This window comes from Fundulus heteroclitus, chromosome 19 (assembly GCF_011125445.2).
Source record: "Fundulus heteroclitus isolate FHET01 chromosome 19, MU-UCD_Fhet_4.1, whole genome shotgun sequence".
Taxonomy (NCBI): domain Eukaryota; kingdom Metazoa; phylum Chordata; class Actinopteri; order Cyprinodontiformes; family Fundulidae; genus Fundulus; species Fundulus heteroclitus.
Window position 1 is genome coordinate 24878489 of NC_046379.1, and position 13629 is coordinate 24892117.

The following is a 13629-nucleotide window of genomic DNA, read 5'->3' on the forward strand; positions in this document are numbered from 1 at the left end:
AGTTAACACATACCCTTATCCCCATTGACATTAAAATCAAACTAAGAATTTCCTTATTAGGTTAGTTAAATTATTTTTAATAATGAGGGATATTCTTTAGTGCTGGGTGTTTTCATACCATTTAATTACACTGCCTTTAACAATTTGGGAAAGCCTAAACGATGGTGACATGGTTTTCTAAGCTTCTGGCATGTTAATTCACAACGTTGGAGTTAATTTGGGCCACATCTGTAGAACAGATCTCACTAACCCGAGAAAAGATATTTTAAAGATGCAGATAGAAGTCGGTGAAAGTCCAGGACTTAGACGGGCCGAACAGCCACTCAGAGAGGAAGAAGCCATTACTCAATAAGCAACACAAGAGAGCCAGATCACAGTTTAGAAATGGACTCAGGAATGTAATGGCACATATTTGGAGACAGGTCCTGCAGTCTGAAAGGAGAATATAAATGTTTGGCCATAATGGAAATCACAAAATTTGGAGGAAGAAGAACAATGCCTGTAAGCCTAAGATCAGCAACTTAACCATGAAATACTGGAGTGGCAGCATTATGTTGTGTTTGCTGCAGAAGGGGCTGGTGCACTTCACAAAATAGATGGCATCATGTGGAAAGAAAATTATGTGAAAACTGAACAACATCAAGAAATAAACCAGGGTTAGTTCAAGTTAATGTTCTGAGACAAATGGACCTTCCAAATGGAGAATGACTCTAAACATACCACCTTATTGTGTATAAGCGGTAAAGTCAGTGTTTGGTAGTGGCAAAGCCCTCATAGAAAATCTGTTTATTATTATTATAGAATTAGTTCCAAGCCTAAAACAGAAAAAGTTAAAAGTGGTATAAATATCTGGTTTCTCTGATTGCTAGCTTTAAAGGAGAATGACGAGAAACTGTCTCTTTATTTCGTTTTTGTAACCTTTTCCTGGTTTTTACATACATGAAGCTAGGATAAACTAATTGGCTGTTATTGAATGTAACTTTGGTTTTGTTAAAATCAATACTTTATTTACCAGCATCTTAGCTGTGTTCACAGAAAATTAAAAATGAGTTTTTCTTTAGGTACTATAGTCTTTGCTTTATAGACGATCACAAGCTGCTGTAAAAAAGACCAAAAACAAGTGGATGTATTTTAAGTGTGAATGATCAGTTGTTTTGAACGGCAAGGAAACTTGTGCTGATAAGGTGGCAGAAGACCAGACTGTGTTCCCTTTCATCCCTCCATGCAGATGTTTCCTTATGACTGTGTTCCCTTTTAAGGTCCATGCATGGTTTTCAATGGGTTTTAATTAGCGAAACAGGAAATATATTTTTTTAATTCATTCTGACCTAATAAATATATCATAAATCAACAAGATAAAAAATAATGCAGTTTTAAAACATTCAATCATGCAAAATAGAGAAATCTTCTATTGAAGTTTTTCAGTTGCATGAAATAAATCAGATACCTTCTGATTTTTGTTGCTTGAAAATAAATACTAATGACCAAGATGCATGGACCTTCTGGCCATTTATGTCTGTCTGTTATTTGTTGAGTTTAATGTAGGGAAACAAGCACATTGTCAGTTAAAATTATTATGTGATGGTGCTTCATTCATTCATGTAATTACAGACCTCAACCACTGACTTCAATATGTTTAAGCAGCATGTTTAGCACGGTAGTCAAACCAGTGGCCCTTCTGGTGAGATATTTTTCAAATAGCCTACATAAGGCAACAGCATAATAATGCTCCTGAAATAGCGTGTCGGCATTTTGGCTTGGCCTGACCTCCGAGATAATCAGTGGCAGAGTTTTGTGGCCAATTTCAGAAATCTGCTTATTGTAAAGTTTTCCCATTTTTACTTGATTTTAAGAACTATAATATAAATAAATATACAACAGCATTCAACTTTATGTCTAGCTTTCCTCCTATGGGTGGTGTTTGATTATTTCTGTTAGAGGACAGAGGTGACATCACGTCGTTGTGTGAGGGAACAGTTGCCCTAAAACATCTCCGGTTAGCGCAGCTAGCATTACTCAATCAGTGTTCTCCATAAAAATGGGGTACCTTTACCTTAGCTCTGGTTGAGATGACCAGAAACCTGTAAACATTTCCAAATCCACCATGCTTTCATCATAGACAGAGACCACAAGCTCAAAAGGAATAAAACAGTGCATTTGCTGTAAGAACTTCAGCCTTCCTGTTCTCTGCTGAAAGTCTTGCTCTCTCTCACTTTCTCACAGCCCGAATGAACCAGAGACATATTGTAATAAATGTAGCTTAACTTTAAACAGTTTCTTGCATCTCTGTGCTTTCCTTGACTTAATATTTAAACACCTTATTGTTATTAAAAGTAGCCTTCACTCAGCAACAGCATCTACACCGAAGAGTTTGGTTGCCAGTGTGGCACGTTAGAGCCGATCCAGCTGATTGGGGTCTAATTGCGGTTGCCAGTTGATTTCTGGGTACACCTCTATGAAAAACTCTGGGAGCTTCTGCAAAATCAATATATTTGAGGAAATTCCACTACTTGTGTATCGGTTTGTTTCAGGAAATATATGGAAACTTATAAACTCATATAAGAGAAATACCTTGGGATTTGTAAGAAAATAACCACATTTCATCAATTTATAAGATTTATAAGAGTCTGAACATGGATGACTATAATCCACCTGCATGAGTAACTTTAAACCATTGGCATCGAACATATGAGAAGTCGTTAGCTCCATCGTGAAGAATCCATGCAAGACAAGATGGAAATTCATCTCTTATACCAGGCAGACATCTGGCTTTTGTTTCTCTGGCTGCTCTCAAACAGATCACAGAAGAAATGTGTTTTTGGAAAAACCCACTGTTACCATCTTTAGAACCCCCCTCTCCTCTTTCTCTCCTCCTGCCTGCCTCTGCAGTCTCTCTATTTCTTCCCTGGGGGGGCGATGGCAGGTTTCTTCAAGGCAAGAGCAACAACCTTACGCTTCATAAAACCACTTACTTCACATTTAGCAAACATAAGGCTACGGTTTAGCAGCGCTTCATTCTGCTATTTTTCTGGGTGTTGTCAGGAAAATAGCTCTTTTCCGCAGACTGGTTATGCACTACCGCTCACAGGTAGTGCATGGACCTAGAGCGGTTTTGGATTTAGGTTGGTGCTCTTCCTTCTACCTCTCTAATTCCACCGTTTGGACTTGCTGCCCCCTGAATGTCTAGCTGACGGGGTTTAGGGGAATCTTTTCTGTCTCGGCCGTGATCCGATTGCTTTATTTCAGGCTGCAAGCTGGCCAGAGGCTTGCATGTTTCCGCTCTCCGCCTGTCCTGCTACAATTAGAGTTTTTGCCACCTAAATCTGTAGGAAAGTTCGAAAAGCTGCAGCATGTGCACCCGGCCTTTGCATTGTATAGTTTAAGAAATCAATCCTTTGATCTTAAAAAGTCAGCATTCGCATGTTACTAACCACTAGATGCTGATGCTGACGACTGCCGATGCAATCTCTCTAAACTCGTATCTTTTGTAGTACTTTATATTCATTAGTTTTGGTTGCCGTTCTGATTTTTATTTTCTTGATCTCATCCTTTGTTTTTGTTTTTTTTCGTGTACTAATCATTAATTGTGTTTTTTTTGTGGATTTTTTCTCCAGTCCTAATGAGGATTCCTGTCAGAAGTTCATCCCATTCATTGGGGTAAGTAAGAAATCCTTATCCTGATTTTTGCTCCGTTTTCATTTTAGGTTAGTATTTGTCTACCGAGAAATATAGTAGTCTAATTTATTGGCTCCGAGAGTTGCTGGTTGGTTAAATACTTGTCATTTCCCCCCCATTACTCTGTTATTGTATAGATGGTGAAAGTTGGCATTGTGGAGCAAACGTCTGCAGCATCAGGCAAGTACTTGTTGCATCATCTAAGTGAACCTACAGAGGCTTTGGAGGCATAAAAGAAACACTACTCTGATAATATGTTTCTGAGGCTCATCTAAATGGTTTCTCACCTGCAGTTATGTCTCTATAATAAACTAACTTTTTTTAGTTGAATGTTTCTGTTTTCTTAATTAGTCTGCCTATTTCAACCAAAATACATAGTATAGGTCTATTTTTTATTTTCTGTTAGAAGACTAGGGTTTCCTGATAGGATTATATTTTCCCCTTTAAGAACGGGCCAGTAACTGTTATTAAGGCATAATAAAGTTGTAAAACAGCTTTCTCAGGACTGCTAAAACGCTTTTGGTTGAAATTCACCTTAATGAGCTGCCGCAGAAAGTGCCCGGGGTACAAATTCACAGGTTAAATCAACTATCCAACTACTGTGCATCGTTTTAATAAATGGCTTGTCGTTTCAGGAGACTCTGATGATGCGGCCCCTCTGAGCTCGTCTCTGCTCTCCTCCACCCCTCCTCAAGTGTCCCCCGCTTTTAAAGAGGCTTCCCCGACGCCACCGTCTTCTCCCTCCATCAACACAAGCTTCTGTGCTCTCAGGTGCCTGGAGAGGAATCTTTTCGACTTTTATGTTTGTCAGTGTAAAAGAAAGCAACACACTGAGTTTGCACTTCTTGACTCATTTGTGACGTGAAAAAGCAGATTCGCACGAAATCTCCAGATGGGTGTGTGCGCGAGTTTGTAGAAAACCTTCCTCTGTGCTCCCTGTTTTCAGCAGTTCCAGCAGTCAGGGGGAGCTGATGGGCCTCCAGGTAGATTACTGGGTGGCTCCGACAGAGAAGAAGAAAGACGTGGAGAAGCGGGACCCATCCTCTAAAAACACTCTGAAGTGCAATTTCCGCTCGCTGCAGGTCAGCCGGCTTCCGCTGGGGGGTGCAGAGCCAAGCCCCCAGCCCACCATGTCTATGACTGTTGTAACCAAGGAGAAAAACAAGAAGGGTTTGTAGTGCTCTCTTATTTCTGCTTCTTTTTTATAAAACAAACATGCTTAAAACTCTTTGCTTTACCTCAAATGTCGTGTTTTAACCCTTGCGTAAAGACGACTGATTCGGAATCCCTCAGTTACTCACATCATGGATGTCTGTTGTTATGTTCTGACAGTCATGTTTCTGCCGAAAAAGAGCAAAGACAAGGAGGTGGAGTCAAAGAGTCAAGTGATCGAGGGCATCAGTCGTCTTATCTGCACTGCCAAGCACCAGCAGACCATGCTGAGAGGTAATTTTGGAACATAGTCCTTTTTTTGCTGTTTAGCGCCCCTTCTGGCGTTTTCAAATAATTTGGTTCAGACATTTTAAGGAAATGATGGGTCATTAATTCAAACAAAAAACATGGGTATAGTCTACGCTACGCCACATAAATTTTTGAGCAACGAAATGACACTTTTAAATCTGTTTGTGACACCTTAGATGTGATGCTATTCCAATCATAAAACATTCAAAGTCAAAACTCGCATCTTAAAACTTATTATTCAGGAGCAGAGGTCTACATCTCAATTCCTCGAGTGCCACTGTCCTGCAACCACTGGATGCAATCCTGCTCCAGTACACCTGAATCAAAAGGCCAAGCTAAACATTGGCATTTCAGCAGGTTTTGCAACGGTCTGGTCGTTAACCGTTGATCGTGTTGAAGCAGCCACTTCCCCAATAGATCAAAGCAGAATGCAATGCTCTGGGGAGTCTAAAGCGGCATATTAGCCAGTCATCATCATTGCCCAGGAAACCCTTATAGAATATTCGCCATGATAAGTGCTGTCCGAATAGTGCCCTCAGTAAGGAAGGAGGTAGGAAAAATAGCCTGTATGCTCTCTCCCATGGCTAGGTTTGCCTAGGAACCCTGCAACGTCCCTTACCGGCGCAAAGAAGCCTAACGGTATCCCACAATCCTTTGCGTGACATGGCGTATCAGCAAAGTAACGGCGTCGGAGTTAAAGACTGTCCGAATTCAGCCAGCAGTCGGAAGCTCCTTTCCTCCCCACGATAGAGTTCTTACCGTTGACCCCATGAAAGGTCAAGGGATAGGATCTAGAAGCAATTATTAGGGGTATTTGGATGAAGCCTTAGATCCCTGAAACCGTGTTCCCTCCTAATTCTTCCATCTGCAAGATCTTAGAGCAGAGACAGTGCACCCACCACACAGCATTACACGGGAGTGTATTTGACTTTCTACAGCAATTAAAGTAATTGCCACACACTTTGTCACAATTTATCTATTAATCTGTGGTACAGGTCACCCTGGTGATCATTGAGGAAGTCATGTGATGCTAGAAAAGACAATGATTTAAGTAGTTTTATGGGCTTTTTTAAAAATAATTTGAAATGCCCCTAGTTATGTGTCACCAGCGCAGGCATGAATAACACTGCAGTTTTGAATGCTTATGATAAAGTCGATCTATGATTAAAGCCTGATATGGAGTGAAATTGAACGTCTGAGAGGAATCATCATGCAGTGTGGCTGCAATTTACCATCTGGGTCGCCAGTTTCCCCTGTCTCCAACATGAGTGTAGGCCTGGGTCAGCGTTGCCATGAGGACCGCACTTTTTCCTGTCTTTTTTTTTTTTTTAATGGATCACAACCTTTGCATGGAAAGTGACGTACGCAAGTTTCAGGCCTAATTTTGTGTGAACTCAAGCTTTATAAAGAGTCCCTAGCAGAGTGACACACAACTAGTTCAACCACAGGCTCCATTGACAAACTCCTAGAAAGAAGAAAATGCAAACAGACTCCAAAAAAAAAAAAAAAAAAAAAGAAGACTTCAGTATAAAAGCAGATATTCTTAAAGTCGGAGAGGTTGTAGCTGGTCCAAAGTCCGGACAGGCAAACAGCGTGGTGAATAGAAATATTTAATGAAAACATAAGCAACACTTACAGAGGAAAACAGAAGAAGCACGAGGCACAGAACGAGGGCAGAAACACAACCTTGGGCAGGTGAGGCACAACAGAAACAACCGAGCAAAGAAACAAGGCCCAACAGGTGCCTTAATGATGGGGGAAACAGGTGAGTGGCATCAGGGATCACAACTGGGAAACCAAAGAATAACCCAATAAGGAAAACTCCAAGCATCTAATGAACACAGAAAGGTGATCAAAAGAAGGCAAGAACACAAAACCCCTCAAATCAAACATCATGACAGATATAAAAAAAAGGTGTTATATAGCCATGTGGTCCCCAGTGGATAATATAATACATCTTATTAGGAGGCTGCACTGAAAATGTCTCTTCTCAGGCATGACGGCATATTTTAAATACTCTCACTGGGCCAAGATGATCAGAATGCACCTCATAGATGGCACATCTGGCTTTGGTTGGTGGTAAACCCTCATCCACATCTCTAATGTGTCTTATGCCACTTCTTATTCATTAAACGGGATAGTACAATCCTCAAGGTCAAAGCAAACCCACTGCATGTGCTTTGTGGCAAATCAAAGCTGCCTGTAATGCTCTAAAGTAGTCGATTGCTTGTAGCAAATACTGTAATTAAAAAGGCTAATAAATCTGGGGCTTTAGGTAGATGTTGGAAATTCTGCTCTAGTTCCCACCAATATTGTGTCTCAGATGCTCACAGGCCTGCATCAGCACCCACATCTTCTCTTAACAAGCGCTTTAACCAGGATAATCTATATTGGCATGCCATGCGTGTATTTCCATTGTGTAAAGAGTAGCGGCAACAAAGGGAATTCTCAAAAGGCAGATTTCTTCTCACTTTATTTCTTTGAAACAACCTTCATTGTTGTTTCTCTTCCTCTGCTCAAGACCTGACTTGTGCCTTTCTTAATCTGCTCTGTGTTTTGTGCCACCCGACCAAATTACTTTTTCCCGAGTAGATGATCTCTGAGGAAAGTAAGACGGCTTACTTCAGTAGTTTTTACCACGAAGCACACACACATCCATTCAACTGCTTTCCCAGTGCTCTGCTTGCGTTTAATGTTATTCAGATATCAAAGTTCGGATCCTTGAGACAAATTAAATGCACTGTTAGTTACTGTTTTTTTTTAAACTAGTTCAAAAAAACAACTGTTCTCTAACAAGATATCTTCCATCTCTTTGGCTACGTTCACGCTGCAGGTCTTGATGTTCGATTCCGATTGTTTGCTGAAATCTGATGGCTGTACTACTAAATACCACCGCAGTCGGACTTCTGTCTGAACGGTGCATGATTGCTAAGTGACCCACATGTGCAGATAACAGAAAGAGAAAGTAGACATCACACAGCAGCGCACTGTTTACGGAAGTAATGGAGGATGTAATTGTTACTAGAAGTGCTCCGTAAAGTTTTGTCCAAAACTAACATGTAACGTTGGATACCAGCGTCTCTGTGTTAGTAGGAAGTTGTTGGGTAATAGGAGTCGACAGTATTAAGACCACGTTGTAACAAGAAGAAGAGAGATAAGAAAAAAAACAGCCCAGCTATTAACAATAGCCTTTTCTGGAGCTGTGACTGACTGGATGTGCAATGAGAGCCAGGACAGTGACATAAAAGTGGATAAGATGAGACATGACCGTTGAAATGACTGCAGACGCTTTGACAACTGTTCGATACATATCCGATTTAGAACCACATATGGAAGTTACACTGCCACGAAAAAGACGGATATGGGTCGCACATGGGCAAAAAAAAAATTCAGATTTGCCTGCTGTGCGAACGTAGCCTAAAGGTTTTTATTATAGTCTTGGAACTAGAAGATTTTTTTTGTGCTACAACAAATTGAAATAAGTGAAGTACAACTCAAAAGACATTCACTGTAGTTTTGCTGAGTCTTTATGTGCTGTTTTGTGTCTCCTCCACAGTGCTGATTGATGGTGTCGAGTGGAACGATGTCAAGTTTTTCCAGTTAGCGGCTCAATGGTCCTCACATGTCAAACACTTCCCTGTGGGGATTTTCGGGCACTCTAAAGGCCCTTACTAGCAACACCCCGAGAAAGGACTTAAACGAGGAGGACAGCCCCCTTTTTTCCCTTGTGCCAAGATTTTAACCTCCTTCTCCTTTATTTTATTCTGCTGTCTTATGTTAAACTCCCGCTCTCCACTGTTGCATTTGTCTGATTATTTAATATTCCGTTATTTTTTTTCTGTTGTTGTTGTATTTATGTAAAGCTGCCAATTGAAAATTACTTTACTCTGCTTAAAAAGCTGCTGATGTTTTGTAGAAAAAAAAAAACCCACATCTTCATAAAAGGCTTTTAACCTTTAACATGTTGAGTGAGTCATCAGGTCGGACCTGTTTGTGTCATTTGTTGCTGTTTTGTTTAATTGTTGTGTTTTTCAAGACTTGTATTAAACCAGCAAAATTATTATAGTACATAGAAAACACAGACAAAAACACAAGAGAAGCTGCCATGGAATGAAATGCTAATACTTTCAATTCAGGTTTTTTTCTCTCCAGGTTTTCGTTGCCCAGAAATAAAAAAAAATAAGAAAAGAAAGAAAGATAACAAGCTGAAGTGTCCAATGAACAATAGACCAAATGTTGTGTAAAATCAATGAATTGAACTGTCCCTGTTAAAAGGTGAATTCTGAGTTTTCACTCCATACACACATCTTCATTATGTATTTCTACCTCTAAGAAATTAACTCAACATTTGTCAAGTGTTCAAAAAACAGACATGAGACAAAAAAAATCTTTTTAAATAATTTAGATCACAAACATGAGAAATAATTTAAATAGACATATTGATGTTTGGGAAGGTACTAACATGTGAAAGATAACGATCAAGGGCGGCTTTGAGGCTGGCCAAGAGGCATGCATGAAACCTTGTGGCCAGCACGGGGTAGTGACTACTCACAGAGCCCACAAACCTAAAAATGTCTCATTTGTATGTTAGTTTATAAAGAATGACTCTCTCATAAAGTTCCCAGGGTCCCATGCAGCATTAGGCCAACTCCGGAACAATTGAACACATTAATGGCAGCTACTTAGCTTTGCATTGCGTAAAAACTAGAGAGAGCGCTAACTGGCCAGACTTTGAGTAAAGATAATAGAATTTGCTGGACAGAATTTTTTTTTAAATTTGCTTTCTAAAGTTCTGATGTCAACCCTAATTTTCAGGGGATGACAAAATGTTGGCCTAAACTATTGGTTTTGAACAGACTGCACAAAATAAATATATTTTTTTCATCTCCACACAGACATTTAATCAATATTTCCAGCATTTTTTAATAATATTCACTATACCACATGCTAACAACTAACTTGCCTAAAGTCAAAGGTAAAACATTTTCCATCACCTTTGTTAAAGGTAGTAATATAGGTTTATTGTAATTAGAATTAGAAGAACTCTGATATGCAGTGGTATAAAACCTGATCCGAATGAACCTGAATGTGCGTTCAAAAAATGTCTGACTATTCCTGTTAGTTTTCCTTTGTAAATGGGAATTAGTTGTGGAATGGATTATTATTTACCTCTAAACTGTTTATCTTAGAAAGAACTCCTCCTTAAAGGGAAAGTGAAGATTTTTTGTAATGAGGTCCTGTAAAGTTATTAGCGGACAGATGCCAGATCCCAATGGGTTTGTAGAAAAGTGAATACATTTGCAGAGCTAAGAAAGTTGATTAGTTTGCAGGTTAGTCAGACAAACCTCCGTTTTAGCTGATTTAGTCAACTTAAAACAGCTCGCACTGAGACGTTTCCTACACGCAGTGCTGTATTAGGGAGTTCTGAAATTACGTTAGTGAAGACCGCCAGCTGTAGGTTTATTCATTTGTCTGATCAGCTGGGATTCATCAGTTTGCTCGAAGTCAGCAGAGAGTCTGGTGAACTCCAGGTCCACATGGAGAGACAAACGTTTGTGGCACAACTTCACTGATTCCCAAGGTGCATGAAGAGGGTCAAAGATCTGCGGAAGCGAAGACTCCAGCAACACTTGAAGTGCTGGGAAAGAACTTTATTTGATGACCAACATGTTCCAGCTAGCCTGTACTTCAAGTGTTGATGGAGTCTCCGGCTTTTCCAGAGGTACACAGACAGACCGATGCAGTACAGTGACTTTATCATTGTAAGTCGGATGTTGTTTGTATGAAACAGGGAAAACTTTACTCTTTTTTGATTGCATAGATGTAAAATATTCGCTAATTTACAGTTGAAGCTAGATATTAAAACATTGTGTAAGATTCCACAAAACTTTTTTTTCTGTTTAAAGGCATAGCCACCTTTAGAGTAAGCAAACTTTTGGTATCTTAGGACACAAACACTTTCAGCTGGAGTTGTAGCAAATAGCTAAAATCGGCCCTAGATGGCGTCCCTATCTGACCAGTTGCTAACCTGACCCTGCTCTGAGGATTTATTTACTTTACCACAAACTCACAGGTATATGACACCTTTCCACTACAGGTACTACTACAGAATTCATTCATAAATGCTTTCCAAAGGGTTTACTTCTTTTTTTGTTTTGTTTTTTTAAATCTGAGCTATCCCTTTAAGTCCAGGAATCCTCTGCACTAAATAGCTTTTGCTGAAAGCAAAGATTCATTGCTTTAGGGATTTTTTTTGTTTGGGCAACAGAAGTTGATTCATCCCAGCTCAGTCAACCTGTGTGGTCTGCGACGTCATAATGTAACGGTGAATGTATCAAAGGTACCTTACTGTAAAGCACTTTTAAATGTTTGTCTAATTCAGATTAGCGCAAATCACTTGTTACCGGGAACCTGCAGTCACACAACTGACCGGCTGCTGCGGGCCACCCTAGCTGAACAGCACAAACCGTGGCGTTGTAACTTATATGCAACGTTAGCCAAGCCACTGCATCCCGTCTCCTCTGTGTACTATTAACACATCCATAAAATCAGAGGGAGTCCTAAATGGTGTAATGTGGAATTTAGTTCAAATATTCTGAGTTCAGAGCAGAATGTGTTTGTAGTGTATTTCTGTAGCTTCCTTTTAAGTTTAACTGCGTTAGCCACACTTTTTTGCCCCCAAATTGTTATTGAGTAGGCGGTTGCTGATAACCCCTTGTCATTTTTTTTAATAAGTGCCTAAATTGCATAATTCTGACAAATCAATGTAAGTAAGTATCCCTTCCTACAACGGTGCTGATTCTGGGCCCAGGACAACAAAATAAACCGCCACGCAAACAAATACAATGAAGTCTGTTCATGTGGGTAATGGTTCGCTTAGAGCCACTTGGCTCTAAGCGAAAAGAACATTGGAGCCCCCTAACGTTAAGAAAACCTGTTTTGTTTTCCCTTCTCTGGTGTAATATATCATTTTTATTTTGTGTTCTCTTAGAGAAGGCATTTCTGAAGACTGAATGTTGCTTAAAGACTACCACTGTAATCCCCAAAACTGGGAATAATAAAACTACTATACACACTAAAATCTACTTGTCATTTCCTTTATGTCCACACTATTGCTATCTGCTCAGGAATATAAACAAGTAAGCTTTGAATTTGTTGTGATGAAGCTCGTTCCAGTGAAAAATTGAAACAAAAGAAGTTATTCCATTTGTAGCTTTGGAAAGGTTGGACAAAATTACTTTAGATCAGAAATCCCCAAGAATATACGTAGCTTGTTTCTTATCCATCCATCCATTTTCCAAACCGCTTAATCCCTCATGGGGTCACAGGGGGTGCTGGTGCCTATCTCCAACGTTCACTGGGCGGGAGGCGGGGTTTGTTTCTTATTATTAATAATAAAAAAAAACGTCTTTCTGTATGTTTGTTAATGTATGAAAGAATTTGAGGCAAGGCTTTACTTAGCTTATTCCTTTGTTTTACCTGTATTGTTTTGCTGTTCATGTACAGCACTTTGAATCGTCTTTTTACTGAAAACGGCCATAGAAATAAACTTGCCTTGCCTTGCCTTCCCTTTCCAGGAGTCATTGTCAAATCTGGTCCACCTAGGCCCATTCTATGTCAGATGGGCCTCCATGTCCTTAAACACAGCAGTGCACCAACTGCAGGTTGCTCAAGTGTGAGCCACCAGAACTGACAAAGACTCCTGGATAGGTGTTGAAACATTTTCAGAAAGAACTAAAAGTCCGGTTGCCTCTGATTTAAGCCAGAAATAACCTACTTTGTGATCGGAGTCAACCTGTGTATAATTTAACCTCAGTATAAATCCAGCTGCTCTGTGAATGCCTTCAAGGTTGACATCTAACCGTGTTTAATTCTACATACAAAACACTACAAGTGGCAGAGTACTACAAATGCATACAACTATAGAATTGCGCTGCTCACGGTGGCAGCATGTTGGAGTAGCTCTGTTACTTTAATTCTGATTCATTATAACTTAAAAACTTAAAAATTGACTGAATCGTAGACTTCCTGGCTAACAGACCACAGGTTGCGTGTCTAACTATGGTCAGCAGCCCAGGAGCACCACAGGGGACTGTACTCTCACTATTCCTTTCACACTGCAGACAAGACAGAGTCCGCCCTTATTAAGGTGTTTAATGACATCCATATAAATACAGACTGTGGAAGAACCACCATGATGGTTCTATTGGACCTCAGTGCAGCATTCGATACTGTCGATCACTCCATCCTGTTAGAACGCCTGGAGAACTGGGTCGGCCTCTCTGCTACAGCTCTCCACTGGTTTAAATCCTACTTAAAGGACAGGGACTTTTTTGTGTCAGTAAGTAACTTTACATCCCAGACGACAAAAATTACATGTGGGGTTCCCCAAGGGTCCATCCTCTTCAATATCTACATGCTCCCCCTAGCTCAGATAATAAAAAATAACAACATCAGCTACCATAACTATGCAGACGACACACAGATCTACAT

At 40.0% G+C, this 13629-nt stretch overlaps 1 protein-coding gene across 6 annotated transcripts in view; it reads left to right on the forward strand.

Moving 5' to 3' along the window:
* pacs2 (phosphofurin acidic cluster sorting protein 2) overlaps positions 1-11286 on the forward strand; it is an 84250-nt gene extending 72964 nt beyond the window's left edge. For 4 of the 6 annotated variants that reach the window (XM_012872236.3, XM_012872234.3, XM_012872238.3 and 1 more), the window contains 6 exons: positions 3615-3657; positions 3813-3855; positions 4311-4446; positions 4622-4845; positions 5008-5121; positions 8693-11286. In XM_012872236.3, coding sequence (XP_012727690.1) covers positions 3615-3657; positions 3813-3855; positions 4311-4446; positions 4622-4845; positions 5008-5121; positions 8693-8811 — 679 coding nt within the window. In that variant the 3' untranslated portion in view covers positions 8812-11286. The remainder of the gene's footprint in view (positions 1-3614; positions 3658-3812; positions 3856-4310; positions 4447-4621; positions 4846-5007; positions 5122-8692) is intronic. The other 2 variants (XM_012872235.3, XM_012872239.3) reach the window with 1 other exon arrangement.
* Positions 11287-13629: the final 2343 nt, after the last annotated feature.